The 13,538-nt window shown below is 41.3% G+C and overlaps 2 protein-coding genes across 6 annotated transcripts in view; one reads left to right on the top strand and one right to left on the bottom strand.

The window, feature by feature from the left end:
* Positions 1–3,748, bottom strand: part of FRRS1 (ferric chelate reductase 1) — a 32,269-nt gene extending 28,521 nt beyond the window's left edge. Inside the window, exon 1 of the mRNA XM_040610025.1 lies at positions 3,663–3,748. The gene's annotated coding sequence lies outside the window, so the exon portion shown is untranslated. The remainder of the gene's footprint in view (positions 1–3,662) is intronic.
* The window catches only part of AGL (amylo-alpha-1, 6-glucosidase, 4-alpha-glucanotransferase), a 39,494-nt gene continuing 29,634 nt past the window's right edge, over positions 3,679–13,538 (top strand). For 2 of the 5 annotated variants that reach the window (XM_040610020.1, XM_040610019.1), the window contains exons 1-5: positions 3,679–3,766; positions 5,253–5,402; positions 8,031–8,241; positions 9,076–9,242; positions 9,657–9,860. In XM_040610020.1, the coding sequence (XP_040465954.1) occupies positions 5,321–5,402; positions 8,031–8,241; positions 9,076–9,242; positions 9,657–9,860 (664 nt within the window). In that variant the 5' untranslated portion in view covers positions 3,679–3,766; positions 5,253–5,320. Of the gene's footprint in view, positions 3,767–4,068; positions 4,348–4,521; positions 4,822–5,031; positions 5,154–5,252; positions 5,403–8,030; positions 8,242–9,075; positions 9,243–9,656; positions 9,861–13,538 lie in introns of those variants that run through there. The other 3 variants (XM_040610022.1, XM_040610021.1, XM_040610023.1) reach the window with 3 other exon arrangements.

Below are 13,538 nucleotides of genomic sequence, written 5' to 3'. Positions count from 1 at the left end.
GCTGAAAGATTACAAAGCAGGCCCACAGACCACAGCATTAGCTTTCAATAACCTCATGTTATGTGGGACTAGTATGTAGTTATTTCTTCGTGGAGAAATCAGATGCCAGTTTTATACAACAGACACAAGTGCAATCAATTATTTATCATTAGAGCATAAAAAGCTGGCTAGGTAAGATTTAAGGATTATTATTTTAATGGACCAGGAAAATATCCATGGTATTCTCACTATAGTTTGATACAATAGGAAGGAGCATCATAAAGAAAATAGAGTGTATAAAAGACACTTTAAAAATATTTATTTTTCAGGAGGAAATATAAAACGAAAGAGCAGATCTGCTTAATAAAACATTACAGTTCCTTTAGGAACAGATGATTTGAAGTCTTAAATCTTAGTGTATCTCACTAGTGTTATATGGAACAATTCACAGGAAAATAAAAGTGCTGGTAGTGATTCAGCAAACTGATGTAATATGTTCTCTTGGGAAACAAAAACTGGTCCAGTACAAGTGAATTTATTTTGCGCTTAAGTTAAAATGTACAAGAATACCATTCAGACACTTAAATTTAAAATTTTATTTGTCAAGTCACCACATTTGCATAAGATTATTAATATCAAATTAATGTGATGCTGTTATCTAAAGCACAGTCAAATGCATCTTAAGCAAGTCTGTGAAAAGCTATATTTAACTACAACAAAATTTTATTTGGACCTCTTTAAAGATAAATGCATTGAATTTTACAATTTTCTATTAAAAATTAATAGCACCCTAACTTTACACAGAAGTTAAAGCAGAGAGCATTGATTGTTTGAGGCCACACAGTAAAAGAATGGCTGAGCTGGGATTAAAAACAAACAAAAAATGTTCCTGCAATCCAAAAATTCACAATGACATCAGGTTCATCTTTGAAAGGTCAAAGCAACACTGCCAAGTAACTAGAGGAAAGGGCATCTACAAGTTCAGTAAGGACACCGCATAGGCTAGTGTCCTAGCCTCTCCATCTTACTTGATTTCTTGCTTAGACATTTTTATTCCAGCCTACTATTTACTCACTGCCTATCTGGCTACTGCAATCTGTTTAGCTGTTTAGAAGGGATTGTAAAAAAATAGGCTACAGGTGATTACTTCAATGTTCTGACTAATATTTTCTCTCAATACTAGATTCTAATGTCCAAGGCCATATGAAAATTCCTGCTGGGCACATAACGTGTCTAAGGATATCGCTTGTTTTCAGCCACTGCATAGCAAAGATCTAACTTACAGAAAAGACTGCAGTCTGATCAGGTTGCAGAGATACAGTTTTAAAGAAAAGGTGCTTTCTTTCAAAATCAGGTTTGCATTTCTGGATGAGATCTCCCCATAAAAAGACAACAGCTAGACAGAAGATTCAACAATTCATGAATTTACAGGTCATGAGTGTGGGCCATTGAGAATAACTGTGCTATTGCTTTAAATTTTATGAAGTCTCAATCTCCTACATACAGGCCAAAGGAATGTGCTTTTAATTTTAGCTAGATACTCAGTTAAGTTCTGTCTGTGCTAGTTGGCTTTTTCTGTTGCTATTGGGAGCTGTTGTTCTGTTATTAAAAAAAAAATAGAAAAGTAGTCACGTAAGTACTGCAAGTTCCCACACTTCACAGTCATAACCTTTAAAACAGGCATAAGCAATATGACATGAGTGCGATCTGACACCTAGTGAACGGGCTCCCCAAAGTTTATTGAGGCCACTACTAGGATAAGCGTTCTGTAATACTGTTGCAAAACAGAAAGCAAGAAGGGAGAGAGTAAGAGGAAGGTGTGCGTAAAAGGACTGTTCATAGCAGATACTTTAATTTCAAAGATAATGAATTTCAGCTTAGGTTACCTTATGTGGAATTTTTTTAAATTTTTTTAATTGCCTGTCTATGCACTTGTGCACTGATGTTTTGCTGGTGTGGTTCCCATATACAGAGAGCCTGCTCAATTTACTTCTGCTAAATTAACACAGGCCCCAAGTCTGCAAGGGATGTGGCAGCATAAGAGGTGATGATGATGGAGAAAGGATTACAGCAGTTTGCTCTGCCTTCCTGATTAAACTTTATCAAGGGAACTGCTGTATTCTTCAGTAGCTTTGTAACAGTGATTTTTTCATATTGAATTGAAGGCCAATGCAATGATATTGTTCTAATTATTGATTTAATAGTACTTAGGGAACTTTTTTACTGTGCAGTGGATCAAGCCCTTCATTTAGACTGTTGACATCTGTTTTAACTACAGTCACAAATGCTGGTCAAAATAACTGCTTCGGGATTCAGAGTCAGGAGGCTGTATGCTGGTTTGGTTTCCAAATGATTTTTGTCTTGAGAAATTTAAAACTCCTTTTTCATAAACTTGGATACATTTCAAAACACATCTAAATGCATAGTATAGTGGAAATGCGGCAATGTAAACCTAGTAATTAGAGCTGGGTGAGTTTCCTTATTAAGTTGGGAATACAAACACATTTCGAAACTTAGGAGCAGTGGTGAAATTGCCTTCAGTAATACCCTTTTGGGGTTTTCTTGCTTTTCACCAGGTACTCAGCATGCACTTTAGGGTAACTATTTATGCAGAGGACTTGGCTACGTAAGTGTTATTTGCTCTTCTTCTCCCAGAGCCGTTCACTGCATAAGCAGCACCCCATTTGCAGTAGGTGACAGAACAATAGCAAGCCTGGAAGAAGAAGCACCTGCGCAAGGCTCTGTGGCAGACCAACTGCAGTCACTTCAGGATACTGAAACCGGCTGAGGACCATAGCAAAGAGATGGTCTGGACCTCTTTCAATTACATGTCTGTTGGTTTTATTTCTACCACGTCCATACCTTTTGGACCTTTTTGTATTTCACATTCTTATGTTGTATCTTCTTTACCAGGCCCCATCCAATTCAAAGAAAACAGCCACCATACCAGGAGAGCCAGGCTTCTGCTAGGTGCAAGTCTGCCCTGTATACAAAGTACGTAAGCCAAGCTAAGGAGTAAGTGGGCTAGGAAAGACGAGGAAGATGGGAGAATCCTGTTGGGCCCCCAGGAAACATCCGTGTAAAATAATCCAGATTGATAGTATCATGTTTGCATCATATCTGAATGAGTCTCACTGAGATGAGTGTTAAAGGAACTGAACAAACGCACAGGGGGCTTTTACTAGGAATTTTCTGTCAGTCTGTCAAGGAACCCTAATATTGTCAGGGAGCACAGAAGTTCGACATATTCACTTACACCAACACGAAAACCTTTCTCAACAATACCAAAAAATGTGAACTGTAATGAGGAACAAACATTTCTTAGAATGTTCAGAGCGAGGAGCACATGAAGGGAGAAAGAGAAAGATTAGCTACCACAAGACAACTCAGTTTGAAATGGGTGGAAGTGTTTCTATGAATATCAAGACCTTTGGGCTGCCCCTAAACGCATCGTAGTTGGATGAACACATCACAGCAAGACACAGTTAGAAAGGCACGCATGGGATGACTGGCAGTAAACGGTTAAGTCTAAATTGTTTTGCAGACTCCTCCCAATTCCACAAAATATACCACCTTTAAGAATAATTTTAAAAAATGAATAGTGTAACAGTGACTGTAAATTGAGAAGCACTTGTTTGGTTGGTTGTTTTTAACATAGTTATCGGCAATAAAAATAGACTGACCTTCCAGAGCTGCAAGGCTGACCTTTACAGTGGGGTGCAGTTAATGACTTCGGTGGTGAGCGGCCTGGAGCAATTGTCCCAATATTCTGCAATATAAAGCAACGGTGAGGGCTGTGGTGGCAGCAGTTCGGGTGACACTATGCTTCAAAGCAAGGGTCGTTTGGTTTTGTTGGCTTGTTTAGTTGTTTTTTTTAAACCACCTTACCTCTTGGTCAAAGACAGATCCCTGGAGTTTGTGGTCTTGCCCACAGGCTATATATAGCGCCGAAACCCCCGCTGACATCATGTTTTTGTGCAGCGGCGCCTATCGGGAAGGAGGCGGCTGGCGGCTGCCGCGCGCCGCGGCGGGAACGCTGAGGGGAGCCCGCGCGGCGGCGTGTCCATCGCGGCCAGGCCCACAGGGGGCCGCCGGGCTGCTTCTGGCAGCCTTTAGAAGTGACGTTAAGTCACACGGAGCTTTAGTGTCAGGTGTCTGAGCCCTCTCGGTGGGAGTCCTCTCGTGCCCGCACGCACAAGCCGTGTGAGAGGCATTGGCGGGGGCTATAGCTGTGCGGGCAGGGACAGGAGACCGGGTACCGCCAGGCTGCGCTCCCTGAAAGCCCCGGGGTGCGCCGGGGCCCGCACTCACGGAGACCTCAGCCCGCTCTCAGCCGCGTGACCGCTTGAGACGGGGGTCGCTTCGGAGGTAACCGCTCCCCGGGGCGGGCAGGGCCGGCCGGGGCGGGACGGGGCGGGGCAGGCCCTGCCCGGCGGGGCGGGGCGAGGCGAGGCGGGCGGGGCAGGCCCTGCCCGGCAGGGCGGGGCGAGGCGGGGCGGGGCGGGGCATGCTTTGCCTGGCCCTGCCCGGCCCTCCCTGGCCCGGCCGGGCCCTGCGCTCTCGCGGGAGCTGCGCCGGCGCCGCCCGTCTCCGTGCGCGGCCGTGGCGGAACCAATAAAATTTGTTTCAAAAAAAGCAAGAGAACGGGAGGAAAAAGCGGTCCCGCCGAGTTTGACGCGGCTGCTGGCGAGTGCGTGAGTGACTGCCCGCCCGGCCGGCCCGGGGCTGCTGCAGCAGGCGAGGGCGGACGGGTTGCGCCAGCCCCCGCCCCGGCTCCGCTCGGCCTCGGCAGCCGTCGCCCTCAGCGGGGAGCTGCGTCTCCGTCGCTCTCCGGGCCCGCTCGTGAGTATGGGGGGAGCGGCTGCGGCGGCCGCCGCTTCCCGCAGCGGCAGGGCGGTGACAGGGGGCCTGGCGCCGGCTCCCGGCAACGCCGGGGCGAGTGTCAGGTGTCAGGCTCCCCCCCCCCGGGGGCGGCTCGGGCCGGGGGCACCTCCGCGGCGCTGGCTGCGGGCCGGGCTGCGCTGTGGGACGGGGAGCGGCTCCGGGGCGCTGCCGGCCGCGGTCCCCGGCCGGGGGAGGGCTGGGTGTCTCCTGACAGCTCCCTCGTATCCTCCTGCTCCTCTTCTCCGCCCTGCGGCGCCTCGCCTCCTCGCTGCTCTGGGGCTGGGGAACATGTAAGCAAGAGCAGCGGCGTGAGGCGTTCCCAGACGGCCGCCGCCCGCCCGGGGGTCGCCGCTGACCGGTGGGTTTTTGTCTGTGTTCCCTCACGGCAGGGCTCGCTTCTCCCTCCCCGAAGTGAGTCTCTTGGCGCGGGCGGAGTGTCGGGCAGACGGCCGCAGCCATGCCGAGCGGTAAGGAGACGCGGCTGCTGCACCTCAGCGAGATGGAGAAGCTGGATAAGACCCTCTTCAGGCTGGAGCAAGGTAGGAGGGGGGGCGGCGGGCTGCGGCCTCCCCCTCCCCGCAGGGAGCCTCGGGGCCGGCTGAGGGAAATGGCCGGGAGCCGGTCACCTTCTTCGGGCAGCAGTGGAAGGGGAGCTCAGCCTGCGGGGGTGTTTTGGTGGTGGTTTGGGATGAGTTTTTTTTCTCCCTTGTTTTAATACGAAACAATTTCTTACATGCTTGCTCCCACTGCAGAGCTCTGTGGGCTGCAGTCACGGTTCGGTCTGATTCCTAAAACTCTTCAGAAATGAAGAGCGGATTGACTAGGACCCGTCAATCTTCACGGGAATGAAGTGAAAGCATTTTTTAGACAGGCCCTGCAGGACAGGACCTCTCCTTCTATAACATGTACTTCAGGGACCTGAAAAAGTCCTCATAAATCCAGCTCTCTAGTATTTATCTGCAATGTGTTATGCAGCACCCCATCTTTAATATTACGGTTTTGAAATGCATCAGTAATACTAACATTTTGCAAAGTCTGAGGTAATATTTCAGAATATGGGCTCTAGCTCTTCCCAAATCTTATCTTGCCTGTTGGATTTCTTATAGCAGTGCTGTGTTAGTATTGTGGCTGTGTACTTGTGAGAACTTGATATTGTTTCTCTGAAAGTGTTTGTAAGTCTATTTAAAAAAAAAAAACAACCAAGACAAAGCAAACAAAAAACCACCCCATTATTATGCTGGTCAGCAAATTCAGACTATACAACTGTAGCCACTGTCTATAGAAACAGTTTTTAATGATGCAAAAAAAATTTATTACTCGTGAAATTTTGTGTGGTTTATTATTTTGTTACTGATCTAGGAACCTGATATCAAAGTGGCTTGGTAGAAGAGCAAGATCTTGGTTCTCAAGAATAAGAATTCAACTATGCTGACTTCAAAATTTTCAGACAGTCTAATCTAAGAAAATCTTAGTAGTGAGGAAGTGCAGAGTTGACCCAAACCTCCGTTGTTAATTCGTCCTTCCAGTCCTGTAAATTCTGTTGGAAGGAGTCACACAGAAGCGCATGGCTATCAGACATTCAAAGTGCCTCCGCTGGTAGCAGTCTCTGAGAGGGCATAGCTAATTTTGAGCACTGCATTCCTGATGTCAGTGTAACTGTTACAGGAAATAAAATAGCAGTGGCATATATCCCTGTGCTCTAATTTTAGTAATCCCTGTAATAAAATGTCAGGAGGGTACTGGGGAGAGTGCATTTAAACTTCCAGCGTGGTGCTGGGGGTTTTTTGGTGGTTTGGTTTTTTTTGTATGTGTTTGTGGTGGGGTTTTTTCTTGTCTGTTTTGAAGTGGGGTGGGGTGGTTTCTTTGGGTGGTGGTGGTGACGGTGGTGGTGTTGTTCTTGGGGTTTGCTGTGGTGTTTGCATTTGCAGTCAAATTATCTTCATTTTACCTGACAGACATTCAGATCCTAAACCCACTGCTTTATCTGGTTGGTTTTGTTGCAGTGGTGATTATGTTAGTAAGTGAAGCTGTGAGCTTGGTGATACATACATTTAAATGTATTCAGACTGTCTGGCATTAGAGTCCCCGTGATTCTATGTAATAAGCAAGTGGGTTTTTTTCTACTTAAGATACTGGAACTTGACTTTGTTCAGGGTGTGTTTTATTCTTTGTAATTCATTATCTGTGTACTAATGACTTTCTTTTTACAAATACTCGGCTTTCTTTTACTCCCTGTTTTGTAGACTGCTAGGGCTAGTAGGTGTTTTACTACAGCTAACTACTGTAGTAATGACTGCCATGTAATTTAGTAAAAGTTATTGTGCAACACTTATACCTGTTTAAGTCATTTGAAAGGACCCTGTAATTAGCCATGCATGTGATGGTGTCCCTCATACTTGCAAGTGGAAACCTATTCTGAAACCTCTTGACTAAATGGCATTTTTCATGTCTAACTGAATAAAGTACAGTATGGTTTTAGGTCCTAATATTTAAACTTAATTTTGTTCTCATTAGCATGGGTATCTTAAACCTAAATACTGTGCTTTGTGTGTGTGTGTTTCACCTGCGGCACATACACAAAATGCCCTTTGGTTGGCTGCCGTTCTCTGAAAGTGTAACAATTTGTTTGTACATTGTAGATTACACACAAGTATATATCGTTTTACAGTTAAAAGCATAAGGGGTTTAGTGTTATTTAGTAAACTGTCAATAGAGAATGAAGGAATTAGAAATATTTTCTGTTTCAAAATGCGTTCCAAAATTTTTTCAGATGTTTTCATGGGTCAACTTTATATATAGACTTGATAAACCTTGATACTTGATGTAACGTAGTCCAAAATCTGTATAAAATTGTATGTGATTTGATGATTATGTTGTTTTGCTGTATTTTGGTTTTAATACTTTTTATATAGCAAAGAGGAACAAATTGGAAAGGAGATGAATAGTGCCATATAAGCAAAGGAAAAGGACTATATGTAAAGTCTGCAAAGAACAATGTTAGGAAGGTAGGGAGAGATGATGCAGTAGAAATATACCATTCTGCCGAAATTATTGGCAGATGTGTTGGTGCACTTTCTTCTTAACGTAATATCAAACTATTATTTGTAATTGCAGAACAGAAATATCTAGTCCTCCTGATAAAGTGACTTTTATCTTTTTTTCTTGAGGTTTTGAACTACAGTTCCGATTGGGCCCGACTCTTCAAGGCAAGCCTGTTACTGTGTACACAAATTATCCAGCTTCTGGAGAAGTATTTGATCGCCACAAGTTCAGGACACTATCGTGGCACAATCCTACAGGAAAAGAAGATGACTCTGACAAATACTGCAAACTGGATCTCCAGATTTCTGGGTCATACCAGTACTATTTCAGTCTTGGGTAAGTGAAATTCTATCCTGCAGCAAATGCGGTCTGCTCCCTTGGTCTACATTTTAACCTGAAGAAATCACTGTTAAGAATAAAAACGTTTTTTCCATTAATTTTTCAAATTGCAGCCATGGGGCCTATCTGAATCTGCTAATGAAAGACAGTAGCTGTGGTGGTTGTTTGGTACTTTCTGATGTAAAGATACTAGGGAGAATATACAGAATAAAGCTGATGAGTTTTCTGTGAATGTTGGCGAGGCAAGCCATTTTTACAAGATTTGGAGTCATCAGCATTCTGAGTATCTGAATGATTAATTTGTGCTTTCTTCATTGACTTTGAAGGTTGTTTTCTGTATTTCTAGCACAGAGGTTCTGGCATTGTTTACTTCACATTCTTCACTTCCTCCTTTGTTTCAACAGGGGAAGTGCAAACGAGAATGCCAATATCTGTAATGATTGTAGTCTGGTATTCTGAGTGCCTGGAAGATGGGTTGATAAATTCCCTCGAGCTTAAAAGGGCATTTAGCTCGGGACTCTTCCCGAGGATGGTGCTCCAAATGGAGGTATTTGTATGCAAGATGGACAGTCATGCTTGCGTTGTTTCTGTCCATATCCTAAAAGGGAGAACCTGTACCCTGTCTCAGAAAATAAGAAAGGTATCTTACTATTGCAGAGAGTGTAAAGCTTTCTAACCCGACTGTATTCTCATAAACTGCAGTCCTGCTCCTCCACCTACCCCCAACCACTATACTGCGCTACTGTGTTTTTGAAATAGCTGAGCTTATTGAGCTTTCTGAAACTGAACTGGTACAATGGGTATTTACTAATGAAAATCAATTTTTCCTAGAAATGAAAAAAGTGGTGGAGGTTACATAGTTGTGGATCCTATTTTACATGTCGGAGCTGATAATCATGTGTTACCTTTGGATTGTGTTACACTCCAGACGTTCCTCGCTAAGTGTCTGGGACCATTTCATGAATGGGAAGATAGGCTTAAAGTTGCAAAAGAAACAGGTAATGCCAATACGTGTATTAAAGGATATCTGGTTTTGTCTTATGATCAAAACCCAAAGTTACACTGAAGAGTGGACAGCTCATTTGTTCTTTAGTTTGTAGACTAAATATTTTCCACTAGATTCAATTTAATTAACAGATTAAGTCAGACAAATGATTAAAATATTTGCAGAGGTGCAAAAAGTCAGGGATTTCCTAACATGGGAAGCTACTTGTGTTTTGATTTCAGGTAGACTTGGAAGGCTGTAGAAATGACAGGGTGATTTTTGAAGTTTTTGTTATGTAGAATGTCAAGGAGAAGATTCACATTAATTTACACTGGTTATTCCACACACTAGCTTTAAGTACATTAAGCTTCTTTCAATTAACTGAAATTTGTTTTTCTTATTAAATAAATGGCTTCTTATTATATAGGTTACAACATGATTCATTTTACACCACTGCAGAAGCTTGGACTGTCTAGATCATGTTATTCACTGGCTGATCAATTAGAAGTAAATCCTGAATTTTCAAGCCCTAATAAAAAGTGCACTTGGAGCGATATAGGAGCTCTTGTGGAAAAACTGAAAAATGAATGGAATATGCTTTGCATCACAGATGTGGTCTACAATCATACTGGTATGATTTTTTTTTTTTTGTGTGTGTGTGTTAATAACCACATTGGTCCTATAATTATATTTCATTATTTGCCTTAACTTCCCCCTTGAACCAATCTTTTAGTAGTGGTTTTAAGCATCTTAGTTGTCTCTGCCTTTGAAAGTCTCAAATGCACAATAACTCTTTATGATTGTAACTGATATGTCTCCATAATAGATGTGAAAATTTAGTATTGTTACTGAAAGGAGTGGATAGAGCCCTTAGAGCGAACTAATGAACTGTGCATGTGTGTTTTTAATAATGCATTTATTTTTATGATCTGCGATATGCAGCTCCCACATAAATGAATGGCATCTGCATTATGAATTTTGTTGAACAGAAACTGAGTGCTTTCTTGTAGTTTAAAAGAAACTGCACTAATTTGGACCTAACATACAGACGACAAACAGAATAGGGACAAGAGGCTAGGATTAAGCAGTGGAGGAAATGTTACAGGATAAGTCTGTGGGGAAAGGAGGAAAAGGAGAGAGCTTTGTGTTTGGGGTGGAGGGTTTTTAACAGTTACACCAAGGCATTGAAGGATTTACTTAATAGATTGAGGGGTGGTGGATTTTCTTCAGTATGATCTGATGAAATTTCAATTATAGTACCTAATCATTTGTATTTTTGCTGATTATTTGGATAATGAGTTTACTTTGGTTGTGTTTATAATGCAGTTCTCATCTTATGCTGTAATCCTGAAGATCACAATAATTAGCATGCTCATACCAGAGAGTACAACAAATGGTTGTGTAGGTTGATTTGCAGTTCTCTGATGCTTTAAAAAAAACAAAAAACACCTAACCACAGATAGCTGTGAATTTAAAGCTTTATTTGCTTCAGTTCTTTGGTGTTGACCACTGCCAACCACTCCTATCCAATCAGTCTGCGGTGCAGTGTGGGGCCTGTTTGCACTATCTATTTGTGGAAAAGTTACTAAGTATAGTTATTGGCTGTGTGTCTAAGGGAATTAGGCTTTTAAATGTTCTCCCAATATTGGATAAAAAATTTGCACTTTACCAACTGGAAGTCCAGTTTCTCTCACACATGCTTAAGATCCTGTCATCTTTTTATTGTATTTGCATGCTACCAAGGAGAACGTTTTTACAGAAAGAAATACCTAACTCTGAGATAATTATTAGACTCCAAAATACTTGAGAAGAAAAATGTCATATTATTTGGCTGCATTTGTAGAAGGAGCTTTTCAGGTTATGTTCAGAGTTCAAAGTAATCTTTATTGGAATGAATGACTAAACATCTGTACTACAGTGAAATGATGTTTAGAAGTGTCATCTAGCAAGACAGAAATAGTCAGGTGACCATGGTCCTGACATGTCATTAAGCGAGGTATACCTGACAGCTTTGGTTTTTGCTTTCAGATGTTAAAACACAATTCACACACACACACAGACACTTTGTTATTTATTTTGAAAACCTCTTGATTTCCAACTGACTCCAAATTTTGTGAAATGCCAAATTTGGCATAAGCAGAAAGATAAGTTGATAAATGTCTTGAGTAATCAGTGATGTTGTATGTGCCGGGGGGGGCTTTTGAAATAAGAAAATAGGCAAATAGTTTGGGGATTCTTTTTGTCTGGATCTTGATTAGATGGAAATCGAACTGTACTATTTTTTTGTATTTTAATTGAACAGTAGTTTTTAGTAGTTAAACTAGTTCATTCCTGCAAGGTAGGGTGATTTTAATTGTAAAACATGTTTCATTGAGCCATTTGAATATAAAAGACACAAAAGGTATAGTCAGTTATTTTGAGCAGGTTATGGATACTTGTGCATCGTTATTAATTCTGCAGCATGTCTGCATTAAAAGCTTAAGTTGTCTGACAGTAAATCCTCTAATGCTGGTAATTCTAATAGCCTGTGACCCCTCAGCTTACACTGGTTGTACCTGTTGGAAGTTTCTGCTTTCTAGATGAGACCACTGTATAAGAATGGCAGTGCTTCCCCTCTGTTCCTGTTGTGAAGTCAGACGGATCACTTCCAACGTTAAGTGGTTAAGCTAAGGTGTTTGGCCTTTAGGCTGGAATGGAGAACAGACTGCTTGCACAGTAGAGAACAGTGGGAATCAGTTTTTGATGTTAACATCTCCGTTGAGCTCTAACGAAAGCCAGCATCTATGGCTGGACTTTAAAGTAGATGCATGCGCTAGCGTTAAATATAGATAAAACTTTGGCATATTAGCATGAATATCATAGATAAACCTGCAAGCGCTAGTAACTGGGCAGATGGGCCCTTTCTGGGCTGCTCTTTCCTTCAGGGTGTTCAGATGCCTTCAAGTGTGTGTTTACTGGCATTTGCTTCTTACTAGGAGACGGGAAAAGGAGAGTTGTTCTTTTCTGAGCTTTCAGTGACTGTAATAAATCCTATGAAGTAATAAAAATAAACTGAAATAAATTATATCTTCTTTATCTTTCAAAGAGGCTACTATTGTTTAATGGAAATTGAACACTTGAGTAAATCCTACTTCCAAGCACTTGACTAATTAAATCAAACACCACCTTTTCTCAGCATTATAAAGGCAAGGGGACAAAAAAGAAGTGTTGGGCATTAAGCATCACTCCTGAAGATTAAGTCTGTGTTTGATTTATATAACAATGGATTAGTCCTTAAAAAAATGTGAATTTATATTCTTAAATAAAAATGTAATTTTAGAAATTGTTTTCTGTAGTTGCTCATCTTGATATATCCATATTTTTATATTTATGTGTATTTTCTTCCTACCTCTAACAGATGTAATAACAAGTGATGTTACAGGCAATTTTTTTTCTTTGTGTTCTGTTGTGAATCATTGGAGCTTACCTTCTGATCAGAAATCATCAGTCTGTGCCACAGCAGAATTAGTGGAAGGCTTGTTGGCTTTTCTTTTGCATGCTGACACCTTAGATTAATTCTAAAATGACAATATATCATTTAAATTATGTTTACTCATGAAAGTACTTAATAATAAATCATGGTCCTTGCTAGATGCGTAGAATAAGCTAGTTTTACTTTTTGGAGAGAAATATTTTTTTTTTCAGAAGGAGTTTATGTATTTTAAAAAAAAAAGGGGGGGGTGGTGGATCTGGTTGGCCTAGAACAGCCTTTAACAGCCTGAGCTTATTATTGCTTTATGTAACTTTAAAGTAAGTATAGTGGATTTATTTGTAGGTGGCATTTAAACCATGAAGACCTTAATTTCCACAAATGATCTGACCTTATAAACATGAAATTTTGCCATTTTCATAATGGTCTTGAGGTACAGTGTAAGAAGGGTGTTCAGAAGAGCTGTTCATACTATATAGACTGAGAGAGTGTACTTTTTTCCTGCTTCTGACGTTTTTGTTTGAACTAAGCAAATTAGGGGTTAATTGTTCTGCTGTCATTTTAGACACATTAATGGCTCTTTCTTCATATTTCCAATGTAATTGTTAGTATTTTCCCTTGTGTGAAGTACTAATACCTTTTTTCTCTGCTTTTCTAAAACAATAGATTAATAAGATGTGTTCTGTGAGATTTTTTTTTTTAAATCCAACTTGTAAAACCTGAGTAAAAGTTTATTTTGTTCTTATGCATTTCATTTGTGTTTTGTTTTTTTTTTTTACATTTAGCTTTTCAATTCCGGAGATTTATTCAAAAGAATATATGAAAATTATTTTCAGTTAA

Source organism: Falco naumanni, chromosome 11, assembly GCF_017639655.2.
Source record: "Falco naumanni isolate bFalNau1 chromosome 11, bFalNau1.pat, whole genome shotgun sequence".
NCBI lineage: Eukaryota > Metazoa > Chordata > Aves > Falconiformes > Falconidae > Falco > Falco naumanni.
This window is presented reverse-complemented; position numbering and strand designations above follow the sequence as displayed.